This window comes from Heloderma suspectum, chromosome 4 (genome assembly GCF_057233095.1).
Source record: "Heloderma suspectum isolate Gila_16-S chromosome 4, 16-S_ref, whole genome shotgun sequence".
NCBI classification, from domain to species: domain Eukaryota; kingdom Metazoa; phylum Chordata; class Lepidosauria; order Squamata; family Helodermatidae; genus Heloderma; species Heloderma suspectum.
The window spans coordinates 173670357-173684644 of record NC_139461.1 but is presented as its reverse complement, the minus strand read 5'-3'; the positions used below and the strand labels follow the sequence as shown (position 1 = coordinate 173684644).

General features: G+C 42.1%; 2 protein-coding genes across 3 annotated transcripts in view; one reads left to right on the top strand and one right to left on the bottom strand.

Moving 5' to 3' along the window:
- SHCBP1L (SHC binding and spindle associated 1 like) overlaps positions 1 to 3424 on the top strand; it is a 40759-nt gene extending 37335 nt beyond the window's left edge. Inside the window, exons 9-10 of the mRNA XM_084851317.1 lie at positions 1876 to 1998; positions 2165 to 3424. Of these exons, the coding sequence (XP_084707443.1) occupies positions 1876 to 1998; positions 2165 to 2401 (360 nt within the window). The 3' untranslated portion in view covers positions 2402 to 3424. The remainder of the gene's footprint in view (positions 1 to 1875; positions 1999 to 2164) is intronic.
- A 2407-nt stretch (positions 3425 to 5831) lies between these two features.
- The window catches only part of DHX9 (DExH-box helicase 9), a 34443-nt gene continuing 25986 nt past the window's right edge, over positions 5832 to 14288 (bottom strand). The window contains exons 22-28 of one of the 2 annotated variants that reach the window (XM_084851315.1): positions 13505 to 13616; positions 12659 to 12820; positions 12373 to 12500; positions 11439 to 11668; positions 10176 to 10291; positions 9073 to 9273; positions 5832 to 6336 (exon numbers count right to left, since the gene is read on the bottom strand). In XM_084851315.1, the coding sequence (XP_084707441.1) occupies positions 6036 to 6336; positions 9073 to 9273; positions 10176 to 10291; positions 11439 to 11668; positions 12373 to 12500; positions 12659 to 12820; positions 13505 to 13616 (1250 nt within the window). In that variant the 3' untranslated portion in view covers positions 5832 to 6035. The remainder of the gene's footprint in view (positions 6337 to 9072; positions 9274 to 10175; positions 10292 to 11438; positions 11669 to 12372; positions 12501 to 12658; positions 12821 to 13504; positions 13617 to 14288) is intronic. The other variant, XM_084851316.1, reaches the window with a different exon arrangement.

The following is a 14288-nucleotide window of genomic DNA, read 5'->3' as shown; positions in this document are numbered from 1 at the left end:
GGAAGGCCACCTCCAGCATGCCACTAAAGTCTAAACATTTAGAGGGAATGTATTATTCACAAGAGGCTTAATGCTGAATACTTGTTTAAACACCCTGCCCTGAACTCCATGGTTGTCAAGTCTGCACAAGGAAAGTCTCAGAGAGCTCATTCTTCAGCTGCTAAAGAAGGCAGATGCCTTGACCTACTTAGGAGGAGATAATATTTTTAGGCATTGATGGGCCTAAAATCTCAAATTATTGGGCAGCTATGTCTGGATAGCAGCTGCTTCAGAGGGATAAGGTTGGCTGCCTCTTTGAACATCTTACGGATGACAAGAAGGAATTAGGCCACCTCTTCCAATCTGAGGCAGTGAAGTTGTCGAGACAATAAATATGTCTTGCCATCAAGTTGACTCCGAGTCAGAAGTCCACATCAGTGCCATCAGCCTGCATCATCACACCTGGTTGAGGTCAGCTGGCCTTCCCCAGGAAACTACAGCCCACACTGAGGATCTACTCTTCAATGGCTAGCATCTGTTTAATTAAAAAAACTGATGACACATTAGACTTGGTCCAGAATGCCCGTACCGCTCCACGTCATATGGGATTCATGTTCCAGCAGCCACCTAGACAACAGCACTGGTTCCAATCATCTACTGCTAAGTAGGAACCCCAGCAACTGGGTCCTTCGCAACAACAGTGCCCTCAGCCAGCGGCATTGGGAAACTCTTTGTTGACTTTGAAGTTTCGTAACTATCGCCACAGAAGTGACAGCAGAAATCATCAGCACCTTTGAATTGTACCCCCTTTGTTCCTCTGCTCAGCTCTCTATATTTGGAACTCTTCTGTTCTCTTACCATCTGGCTTGGCACAACATCATATCGGACTCACGAGTCCTTTCCATCATCCACCGGGGCTACCGGATTGAGTTCAACGACCTCCCTCTGCTCAGTACCATGCATGTGACCACTCCATCTCAGGACCTCCACCTCAAAGTTCAGTTGCTACCTAAGAAGGGAGCAATCAAACCTGTCCCAGGGGCTCATCTACAGGACAGTTTCTACTCAAGATGCTTCGTGATACCGAAGAATCCTGGCTTTGGGTGATCCTGGACCTGTGAGAGCTCAATCTTTACATTTCTCCCAGGAAGTTCCGTATGATCTCTTTAGCATCAGTACTCCTGAACAAAATTTCTTCAAACTCTGTGTGTGTGTGTGTGGGGGGGTATATACTTGAATGGTCACTGGGGGAAAAATACTACTTGTACATAGAAACCTGATGTGCCAGGCAAAATGGTGCTGGGTTAGTCTTTGCCTAGATATGCTAATTTTTTATATGTGGGTAGTTTCTTTCTGATATGAGGGAGTAGTCAAACACACAACCCTCTTGCTAACCTAAAATCCAGAAAAAAGCTTTATCGGTTGATTGCTGATGATATAAACTGGTCCTAAGTTTGAATGACAAGCCTTGTCTACCCCTTGGTTCTCTTTCAAGATTAAAAAAAAAAGCCCTAGAGACTAAATAGAACTGCAAGCAAGGATAAAATATATGAATTTTCCTGTTGTAGCTCCAGCAACTGGAGGCCCCGATACCACTATAACCTCTGAGCAGCATCTCTCTTCCCCACTACCTGAGTTGCCCATCCATAGGCAAGAGATGTTGGGGTGGGGGAGCGGGGATGGCGGCTGTGGAAACAAGACTCGGTCCCAATTCACTTTGCAATAATGCTCTAGCCCTGCCACACTCTATACGCTACTTCAAAGTGGCTCCCCTAACCAGGGCTTTAAATGCATCAGTTACATTGTTTTCACACAAAAATTTGACATTCTGCAATGAACTGTTTCTATTCATGTTACTCAAACTAGAATTAAATTAAATTTTGTTTTTGCATCCAGGGAGCTGGAGTTGAGTTATATCCAGGAAGCATAGCTACTTTGGAGGGTAACAAAATTCATCACTGCAATAACTTCAGAACCAGTGACTCCTCACGAGGTAGTCTTGGTGGAATTAATATTAAGGTAAATCATTGTAGATAATGGAAGGCAACTTAAAATGTTAGCTTAAATACTTGTGGAAGAGAAATAGAGACTGGGAAATGTGGAAAGATGTCTACATTTAAGCAGATATTTGACTAAGCTGGGAAAGATCTAAGAGTTTATGAACAAAATTTTGATTCTTTAACAGGTCCTTCCTGCTCCTAAACTAAGGATGAAAAACAATCATATTTATGGCAACAATGGCTATGGAGTGACTATTATTAAGCCTTCAGAACAGCTGTGTGCTACAGTTGAAGGAGCAGTGGAATGTGCTGCAGCAGGAGATGGAGAAGATTCCATTTCCAAACTAATGCAGGAACTGAGCCTTGAGATAAACACTAATATTCTAGAAGACAACGCTAAAGGCATCAGCATAGTTAACTGAAGTTACAGGTTTCACATAGTTTCAACCATTAGCTGTGGTACAAAGAGAAAACCTGCTTTATTAAAAGACTTTACTAAGCATCGTTAGCCATACTGTTAAAACATGGAGTAGTCATGCCGTTAAGTACTATTTCTAAGTAAAGAAAGAGCTCTTCATTGCTTGGCACAAATAGAACATTTAAGCTTAATTTCTATTTTACATGCCTCTGTACCAGAAACCACAACGATGATTGGTCGTCTTAGATCAAATTACAACCCTTTGATCTATAATTTGAATTCTGTACTTACCTTTCCAACTTATTAATAGATTTGTAAAAACAGTGGCAACAAGTGCAATTCTTAACTGGGAAAATAAACCTCTTGAAAGGTTAGGATAGACTTGCTTTCTGAAAAATAGTTAAAAATGCTGATATATCACAGCATCAATCGTCTTATCAAGTTAATTTTTACTACATTATAATCTTAAATGGCAAGGCTAGTAGGATATTTCTTGTACCTACAACATGTAAGCATTCTTGTAGCAGTGAAGAATGGGTGAGAAATAAGGGATTCTAGACTTAAAATGGACTGTTAGTCCTATTCAGCTCAATAGTAAAGGTTAGCTGTCACTTACCAGCTTTTTCTGACCCCTTTTCAAATCCTATATGCAGTGATGTTATATCAATATTGTTTTCTACAATTTGTCTCATGTGTGAGCCATCAGTTATCATTACTTGTCCATGTTATTTCTAGCTGTAGCACTTTATGTTTTTGCTCATGTTACCTCTAGCTGCAGTTTTCAGCTTTTTTCTTGCATTCAGCAGACACTTGTGGAAGCATTCTTCCCCTGAACATGATTTGCTAAATGCTGTGATTAATTTGCATGTGAGATTGTAGCAATACAAAATAAACAGAATGGAGGGGACAATTTAACTGTAATCAGTTTGTAAGTCAATATATTGCTTTATATTGATAAACTTAAGACATGAGTATTAAAACAAAGCCTGCTTTTACCTACAGCAAAAGTAAAGTAATTATCAAGTGCTATTGCTTCAAGGAAGAGTAATCAAACTCAGACTAGAGAGCCAAATTCCCTACTCAGCAGCCACCTTAAGGCTGCATCCATAATTTTAAAAACCACTGGTTTCTAATGGGGGTGGGGGCGTGATCTTCGAGCCAGTGATTAAATTCTAGAAGTACCCTTTGCCAGTGACCACCCAACCCTGTTGTGCCATCACTCACTTTGCCTGCCAAAATCCATTCACCAGTAACACTGCTTTCTCCAATCACTGTCTCCTCCCTCCCAGATCTGAGCACTTCCTTGCAATTCCCAGCTCTGCATCATTTGAACCCACTTCCTACATACTACTGTTTGCCCTCAAAATTCTCTCTGGTGCCACAAGAACTGCCATGGCTGGTTTCAGAGTTTTGGAGAGCGTTGGCAAGATTCTGACCAGCCCCCTGCCCCCCTTTGCAAAACTAGGCATGATGCCATAGACAGTAGCTCCTTTCCCCCTTCTGCATCTACTACACAACGGCTAGGCAGAGGCAGTCTCTCTCTCTACCTGCCTAAGCCAGTGGGTGAGTAGTGGCAACAAATAATAGCGGTTACTGCCAAGTGAAGAGTATTTGCTCCTATCATTGCCACTTACTTCCTCACTTGGGTTTGCAAATGGTGATGGCAGCTGCAGTTCCTGCTGTCTGATGGAGGAAGAGGAGGGGCTATTGCCACAGGTGTCAACACAAGGAGGGGAGCTGGGGCATCCCCAAATCCTTCCAAGAGGCTCAGTTCCGCTGCCCACAGAAGGCAGGCTGCGGTGGTTGCAGTTGTGTGATGGTGGGCCGTCCTTGGCTGCTTGGGTCTCAGCAGCTGCCTGAGGTTACTACACCTTATAGCCAGCCCAGACTGGCACCCTTGCATTCTAACAGTTGAAACGTAGCTATTGCCTAACTGGTCATAGGACACCAGCTCTCATTCCAGACCCTTCCCTTTTGGGTAAACTGATAAATTGCAAATTCTTCAGCGTGTCTTAGGTATCACCCTACAAGATGTGTTTATACTTCTGTATAAAAATAATTGATTGGAGACTGCCTCTTGGAACACCATACCGCTTCAGCCCCCAGCCGTTTTGTGTGGCAGCAAAAGATGTCAGGCTTTTCTTTCAGCAAGTCTCAACAAGTTTACTGATACAGATAAGATTCAACTAGTTCACTTCAGGAGCACTTTGGATGGGTGAATCTTCACGAAGTCATTGCTTACCTACTACCTAGCCAAACCATAGCTGCCTTTTCTCTATTTACAATGCTACTTGTTCCCACCATCCTGCCTTTGGTCTGATCCTGGAGAATTGGTGTGGCACATCAGGACTATTTGTATGCTGCCTGATGCTCACTTCATGCTTCGGGCCCTGCATCAGGGATAGGTAACATGGTGCCTGCCAGAAATTTTGGACAACCCATGCTAGCTGGGTATGTGGGAGCTGTAGTCCGAGACATCCAGAGGGCACAGGGTTGCTTACCCCTGCCCTACACCGTGTCCTACAAAGATGTACTTGAATAACGTTCATAGCCCTAAAGATGTTTTCCAATTTCCAGTTTACCCAAGCTGTTCTCTCTCTGGCCTGACTTCTTCCAACAAAACAAGTTCTGCACTGGATATTTGCAGGGCAGTAGCCTTTTACTGATGAAAATGTGGGCCCAGTGTGCAGCTGCTGTGAACAAGGCTAATTCCATGTTAGGCATAATTAGGAAAGAAATTGAAAATAAAACTGCCAAGATCATGCTGCCCTTATACTAATCTATGGTGGTACTGTGTACAGTGCTGGTCATTGCACCTAAAACGACATCACAGAGTTAGGAAAAAGTGCAGAAAAGGGCTACTAAAATGATCAAGAGGCTTGAGCAACTCACCTCTGAGGAAAGGTTACATCAGCTGGGATTGCTTAGCTGAGAAAAAGTGATTAAGGGGAGATGGCATAGAGGTGTACAAAATTATGCATGGTGTGGAAAAGGTGTATACGGAGACATTTTTCTCCCTCGTAAACCTGGGGTCATCCCACAAAAGCTGACTGATGAGAGGTGCAGAGCAGATAACACAGCTCATAGGGCATAGTCTGCCCTGGCTAGATAGCCGAAATTGGCCATCTAGCCACAAATAGAGGGTGGCTGCAGGACAAGATCCCCTCTGCGCTCTGCCTACCCTGCATTGGATAGTTTGTTGTTGTTGTTCAGTCGTGTCCGACTCTTCGTGACCCCATGGACCATAGCACGCCAGGCCTTCCTGTCCTGCGCTCTCTCCCGGAGCGTGCTCAAGTTCATATTGGATAGTTGGTTGCCTCCAAATTTGGAGGCAGCCAACTAACCCCATAGGATTATGCCCTTAGGATGTTTCCTACAAGCATAAACATTTACGAGTGATTTAAATGTATGTCAAGATGAAATACTGTCTGGTACATTATCCATCCATTTAAAACTGAAATGTTTTATTAGAATCAAAATGAACATAACATGGAATACTATTATAGTCATCTCAATATTTTTTATAAATATTAGAACTCAAATCAATGTTTCAAACTATTGTGAATTCCAGGAGTACCCCCCCAAAAAAGTACGGAAGAAAAGTTCATGCATCATCTTACTCTGGTAATGTAGTTTCTTCAGTAGCCACCCCTCCCACCCCACCCTCCTCTAAAGCCACCCCCTCTATTTCCCCCACTTTGGTATCCTCCACCTGAACCTCGAAAGCCTCCAGTACCTCGAAAACCACCACCACCACCACCACCACCACCTGAATATCCCCTTCCCCCAGAGCCACCACGATATGAATTATATCCGCCTCCATATCCACTTCCGTATCCACTTCCGTATCCACCCCTGTAGCCACCACCACCTCTTCCTCTGTAGCCACCTCCATTGTCGTATCGAGCCATTTTGGGTGGACGAGGTCCATCACCAAACCTAGGAACAAAAACGAAATTTATGTCTATAAAAACTCTTGATATATACAATCTATAAAACATGCAATTATGGCTCTCAACCAGAAACCTAATTTCGTGTTGGTTACTTGATGGGGATTTTCGCATGTAACAACCCATCAGTTTAAAAATGGATAGGTTGGCATGCATGAGCAAGAAAGAATAGCTGCGCTGCCTGCAGCGCCCCTACCGCCTCACTTTTACACCACAACCCATGATCAGCTCCTTCAAAGGTTGTGGAGCATGACATCTGAATCTGGGCTGCTGGGTTGTTCAGAGGCTAAACGACCAAGCGTTCTCCCACTCATGCATGACAACCCATTAGTTTTTAAACTGATGGGTTGTCTTTACATGTGAACCAAGTCGAAGTGTAAAAATCTGCTGCCTTGCTGCAATTTTTCATTTTTAGATATGGAAGGCACAATTCTATGTAGGGATAATCAGCCACCTCTGTCATCCTCTATATTGGGTGGGCAACCTCTGAACTCAGAGGCAATCGAAAATCCAATGCAGGGTGGGCAGAGCGTGGAGGTGATCTTCTCCACGCTTCGGCCAGCCTGCATTTGTGGCTAGATGTCCGATTTCGGCTGTCTAGTTGGGGCAGCTGGGAGCAAGGGGGGGCGGCCAGACAGCACAGAGGAAGCATCATTCTACCCCATCCCCAGGAATGCCCCCTTTCCCCCTGCTCCATGCTGCTCTTCTGAGTGCAGAGCTGGGAACAAACCACACCACTACAAGGGAGGCAGTTTTCTGGGAAGAAACCTCGGAGCACTGAGGTCAGTCCCTGAAAACTGAAACAATCCTATGGCCATCTAGCCACTGTAGCGGCTACAGGATTGCACCCTTAAAATACTATCTATAGAACTCGTTATTTTATAAATTTATTCTCTCAGTATATTTTTACCTAAAAAGCCTCAATTGTTTAAGCCTTCCCTTTATAAAATAACATCCCTCAATTGTCCTTTTTTCTACCTTCCCCAGTATTTTTTGAGTTTCAGCAATAAGAAATGGAAACAGTGTTGTAATGCAAACTAATGGCATGACACTTCTTTTATGATTGATATACGCAGCTTTGAACAAATATTTCAGGGTGGCTAATAAAAAAACTTTAAAAGCCACATAATAAAAAAATAGCAACAGGCAGCACAATAAAAGCCACACAAAAACAGGAGCAATTGAAAAGAAACAAAAACAGGGAGCACATAACATAAGAGATCAAGTTCCATTAAAACCCCAGAGACTAAGACAGGTATCACCATTCACCTGTACCAAAGGTACCAGAAGCCATATGCTTAGGGAGTTCACTGAGAAGGCCTCTCTCTTGTGGCTACATGCCTAACTTCAGAAGGTAGGATACCTAGAGAAGGTCCTCCAGTGAAGACCTTAAATTTCCAGGCAGGCTCATGTTGACAAAAACAGTCCTTCAGATACTTGGGTCCCAGGCTATTAAGGGTTTTAACTGTCCAAACTAGCACTTTGAACTGCCTACAGAAACAAACTGGTAGCCAGTAAAGCTCTTTCAATACTGGTACGATGTACTCACAACACCCAGTTGCTAGTAGCTATGGCTGCCGTGTTTTGAACCAGCCATAGTTTCCAGATGCTTTTAAAGGGCAGCCCCATGCACAACGTATTACACTCAGTGAACCTGTCTGAACATACAAGAGCATGCATAACAGTGCCCAAATCACCTCTCCATGAAGGAATGTGGCTGGCACATTGACACAGTTTGCATGTCACGCAAGTAATTCCTGGGTTGTTTAACCCAAGAATTGCAGTGATGAGCAGCACTCTTCAATTTTAATTAACAGCCTGGGAACATTCCTGGGTTGTTTTGTGATGTCTGAAACTGGATTTTAATGGGTTAAACAATCCAGAGTTAACCCAACAGTAAGCTATGGGCAATTGAGTTAACTCTGGGTTGTTTAACCATAAATAAGCCAGAGTTTCTGGGTTTAGATGTCACAAAACAACCCAGGAAAGAGGAAATGACAAGCACACAGCTTGCACATGCCACTCGTTGCCACAATTCCTGGGTTAAACAACCCAGGAATTGTTGCTGTGACATTTGAAGTGGGTCATTGTAAGCTATTGCTGCAACTTAGGCATCATCTGTCAGCAGAGGTGGATCAAGCAGACCCCCCCCCCCCCCGAAAAAAAAAAACTATGAACCTGGTCTTAAAGGGGAAGTGTGACCCTATCCAGATCATGCTGAATGCAGCTTCTTGGACTGAGTGTTTACAAACAGAAGCAATTCAGTCAATATACATGTATAAGAATTATTTTTTCATTGTGCATTATTTGTACTTGGAACCATTAAATTTCATCTGGAATTTTCTTTCCTGAAAATCTACCATTCTTTCATCTGTTTTTCTTTCATTTGCCATTTCATCCTGTCTGGCAAGATACTTTTGGGACTGCATTGTTTGCTTCCATACTTTACAAGCCTGAACACATCTGTTACCAAATTCATAAGTTTGGCAATCTTTTCTTCAGATTATGAATTACATTTACAGTTTCCTAACATGGATCCCGGGACAGCCCAGTTTAATTCACCATGAACTGTCCCTTTATTCTGACCATATATAGTCGTAACCAGTTTCCAACTGATAAGCTGGATCCTATCAACTCTGGGGTATTTCTGGCTAAAAGAAAATGCATTCATATCTCAGGAGACCCAAATAGCAAGGGATAAGGTTTTCATAATCATGGAGCAAACCTCATATTGCCTGTTGTGAGGTTGATGCCAGCAGCTAATGGTTTGGAGATCTCCCAAATTACATTCAGCATTTGTTTGTTCAGTGGATCTATGTCACTGATGATTTCTGGATTTTTTGTTACTTCCACCACGAGGGCTTCCATTGCCGCACGCAAAGCAGCAATACAGGCAGCTACGTTGTGAGGCATCCGCAGTTTGATCCTGAGGAAGAGAAGACAGTTTAGTAATTGAATATATTCCTCATAGGTACATAATACATTACTCTGTGGAAAAAGGAGGCTTTTGAGAAGAAGAGTGGTTGGGTAGCCAGATGGGCAACTAATAAATAAAAAAAAATAAAGTATTTTACAGAAGAGCTAGAATTTGAGACTCTCAGTGTGATCCAATACTTTTCTTCCCATTTAATTAGAGAACTGATTATTTCATCAGCTACATTAGTACTTGAGGCACATCAACTCCGCATATCATCACTTCCCCTCAAAGATGTCTGGTAGCTGTAGCTTTGTAGGAATGAATATTGAGAATTCTGATGAAGACCTAGGCTGTTTTGAGAGGAAATGTTCCCAACTGCAAAATTCGTTTTCATTTTTCTCATGTCAACATGCCCTCAAAACTCTGAAAACTGCTGGATTCCTCTCTTTCACCCACTTCTAATGCATCAGCATTGCAATCAACACTTCTGCATTAGTCATGTTGTCATTGCCACTAAAGAGATATGGAAGAACTGAAGCAAACCCTAGAAGCAAGACCCTAACAATTCTGTTAAGGATACAAAAGGATATATGTGATGTCAAATGGTTGCCTATAGAACCCTATAGATTGGAGAAAAGGTGCAAAACTGCAAGGTTATCTCTAAGAGCCTAGTGGCTCTTGTTAAGATTCAAGAGCTTCCGGCGAGTCTTCTGAAGTACCTCAAGATTTCAAATTAACAACTTACAGAATTGCTAAACAAATTCTGTCCCTTGGAACGAGGACCATGTTCTGACAACACTCATCTATGTTTTCCCTTATACAGCCGTTTTAAGCTATGAAACCAGCTGCTGTATCTCACAGCACACACCCCGCCCCGCGTATAACATCTACAGCCAGCCAAAAGTTCATACCAGTCATCCAATATAATGATCTCTCCATCAGATACAACTTTCTTTGAGCCAAAGAGAAGCAGCTGCAAAGGGCTCACTAAAGTCATTGCTTTGGCAGAGATGGCTCGTGTCCGGATCTGCAGATACAGAAGTGTACAGAGGTCTGTGTGCCTCATGCCACCTTGGAATCTGGTGTATGATACAAAATCAGGATCGCTTTCTCATTTTAACAAACAGATTTCCAGGTGTCACAGTTACAGTGAAGAAAGGGAAGTCACCCCAACATTGCATAAACAGTTAAAACATAAGAAGGGAATGGAAGCAAAGTTTATGTTTGCCAGAAGGCAAGCCTGTACTCTGTACCATCCCATCTTGCTTTATTTTTACCTGGCCTCCATCTGCTTCCTCCATTACCCTAAAATGTAAGCATGTTTATAATTCTGTGGGAGGAAAGCCTCAAGCACTGGAATCAAAACTATTCAAACTTAATTCTTAGATATGTACAAAATTTATTCTAAGCAGAATACATATTGCTCTGCATTTCCTACACTAATAAAGCCATCTACACATTCTTTCAGTGACCACAAAACAAAAGATGGTTGACAAGCTAGAACTACTAAAAAAATAACAGCTCAAGTTACACTGTAAGAGGATGCAACAAAGTTGGCTTTTAGTTGGACCCTGGCCTATAAAGGCTTGGGAAGTCATTACTTTTTAATAAAGAATGCAGTGTTCTTTATATTGGACCAGGACATACAAATTCAGGTTTTCTACCACACAGTGCAGGTTGATTAAAAGTAAGAATACAGACACCAGACTGGAAAATTCTCATATTTCAACTGGACGATTTTCATTAAAAACGAATGCAAAACACATGACTCCTAGTGACTAAAACAGGGCTACTGACCCTTTGTTAGCCTGATATCCGAATTACATTTTGGAACTCTCGGGAGGCCACCTACCAGTAGTGGGTGTGGCCAAAGGCAAAAGGGGCACGGCTAGGAATTAAAAAAAATACCAGCATATTTTAGCTTAAAATTCTTACTGCCAGTAAGTAAGCTTTAGGAGAGGCATTTCAACCTTTTAGAAGTGGGGAAAAGTGAAAAAACCAAATGAATTGCAACTGGAAGAAGGGTGTGTCCATCTGGGGAACCCTGGAGTACTAGACTGGGACTTCAGGTGGGATGGATTTGGCCCCTGAGGCTAAGGTTCTGCATCCCTGGCCTAAAAATATACTCAAAAGCAAGCTAATTTGATAATCCCAGATCTACTTTACTTGCCTACCTTTTCTCCAAAAACAAAGAACGGAGAAGGGTACTTCATGTCCTGATTGCTGAATGGGCAGTTAACAGAAGATTTGTGAATAAGTGCATTGCGCCCCTCAGTGGTTAGAATCTTCCTCTTCTCCTTGTGGAAGCAGACATTGGGGTACAAGCCAAAAGCCAGCAGAGAGATAACGACATCCAGACTGTTATCTGGTCCGGTATTATTAAATATTTGCGTCATCAAACATTCTAGGAAGGGAACAGAAAGTTGATTTTTCTCTGCATCTTGCCAACAATGAAAGCCTAATTATTCAAGCTGCACAGTGTTTAAATGTCTCAAGATTTTCAGTTCACACCTGTTTCTCAAGAGCTATCAACTCAGACTACACACACTTTCTTCAAATATAATATAGACTTATTTGCAATTAGTAAAGTAAATGCTGACTTTTTTTAGCTCTGCTTTTAAAATGTACTACTTAGAAAGCCAATTTCCCCCTCCCTACAACAAGACAGAAGCAAATGCAGCTGGAGTGATAAGGTCTCCCTGATACAGCAACAGTCGATCTAGTAACTGCACATCCAAAATTCCCATTGCATACTTTAAAATCCATTATGTGTTTATGTAATTCATTCCAAAAATGGCATTAAAATGCGATTGTAAACTATGGCAGCAAATGGCGGAACTATTTCTGGTGATTTGAGCCAAGTTTTAGAGCCAATTCTTTTTACACACACTTTCTATACACTCTGCATCCACCTGCCATCAACTATTGCCATAGAAAGTACAAAACTGGCGGTTTCTCTCTGTGTCTCAAAATGTTGATTGCCCCTCTGACCATATCATGTGTGACAGGAAGTGCTATGCATTCATTTAATGGACCACTCTCCCAATATTCAGTCTCAAAACATGAAAAAGCAGTATCAAGACTAGTTACATTCACACAGCATTTTACCTTCTGGGAATCCAGAGTTGACAAGAATATCTTTCAATTGCACTTTGGCTTCCCATGTCATTCTGAGTGTTGCCATGTTGAGTCTCTTGTGCTCACAGAAACGTATTTCTGCATTTTCTCCACCCATTCTGCAAAAAGAAAATGGACAAGACAGATTGATTTGCAGCCAACCTGTAGAGCCGCTCTCCAGGTAAGTGTCAATGTGCTGACCCTTTTGGATAGTCAAGTAGGATGCCTTGTAGGCAATGAAGCTATTCACTGCTTGCATTGCCCTAAACCAATTTACCTGGCATGATCCCAGGCTTGGAACACTGAAAGCAGGGCCACGTGATCAGAAAATCGGTTTCCAGCAAAATTCCTGTGGACATAACCCAGCCTCTTTCCCTCACTGATGAACGGCTCAGGGAAACAGGTGGCTGCAGAGATGGTACATACAGCATCTCCCACACTGAAACAGAACCCACAGAATAATTTTTCATTCGTTTCATTTATTATATTTCTATACCACCCCATAGCCAAAGCTCTCCAGGCGGTTCACAAAAATTAAGACACCATTAAAATGCATTATGTAAGTTTAAAACCATTCACATAAGGACATAAAACAAATAGCACACACAACAACAACATATATCTAAAACAATGTAAAACAGGCAGAGACAATCAAAGAGACTTCTTATATGCTGCCAAATGCCTGAGAAAAGAGGGCAGTTTTAACCTGGTGCCAAAAAGATGACAATCTTGGCACCAGGTGGGCCTTGTCAGGGAGATTATTCTATAAAAGGGGGGCCACCATCAATAAGGCCCTCTCCCTAATTTCTCTCATGATCTTGCTACCAGCAGCTGGAGCTCCACTTCAATAAAACCTGATACTGTTATTAACATAACTGTACAGCAGAACTCACTGGTGCAGTTAATAGAGGCTGGGGAGGGAGTGGGTGGGAGGTGGTGGTGATCATTTTCACAAATTCTGAATAAAAACAGAATGAGCACATTTCTGTCTTTTAAAAGTTTGTTAATATTTGGTCTCATGGCTTTTTAATCTATTCAATATTAAGTGCCCACATCTAAGTCCAATCATAATCAGTCCCCCATTTTTTCACTTAACCTTCCAATCTTACTAAATGGCACTTACTAGAAAATACATCCCATTATCATCATCTTCCCAAGGCGTGGTTCGATGGGGAGCCTAGCTAGAATTCGCCCAAGAGGTGTCAATTCATCATTGGAGTCAAGGGCATCAAGCTCTGAAATGAAAGCCGTGTATCAACAAAATCCATTAGTGTTCAGTGCTGTCTTCCTGTCCCACTTGCGAGCTTCCAAAAGGTATCACGGCTGACTATCACTGAAAACAGATTGCTGGATTACATGGACTACTGGGCTGAATTTAGCAAGGCAGAGCTTATGAAACAGAAAACAACAGAAAAGGGGAAAAAGGCCAATCAATCACACATATACAACTGAGATGGGTGGCAACAATTGACAGCACATATACCATATGCTGGTGCAAACTGATGCAACATATAGCAAGAGATATACAAATCTAACTGTCCATACAAAATCATGAATTCTCAAGTTGATTGTGATTTTACAGAATTATACATTCACATGAGGGATAGCTGGCAAAGATCCATTCCAATTTAGTCTTTGTCATAAACCATCCATGTATTATGACCACAATCGAGATCTGATTCTCATATAAGAAACATCACTGACTCCATCCATGTGCATGTCAACAAAATCATTGTAAATATCACTGAAGTAAATAAATCACTGCAAAAAAATCTCAGATGAAGGTCTGATTGCTGCAATAGACTAATCCTTTCTGATGGGTTCAACAAGGAGAGCTACAAATGTAAGCTCTTCTCCGTTTGATCCACAGGTCCTGCAGTTGCACTCTCCTGCATTCTCCCTCCACT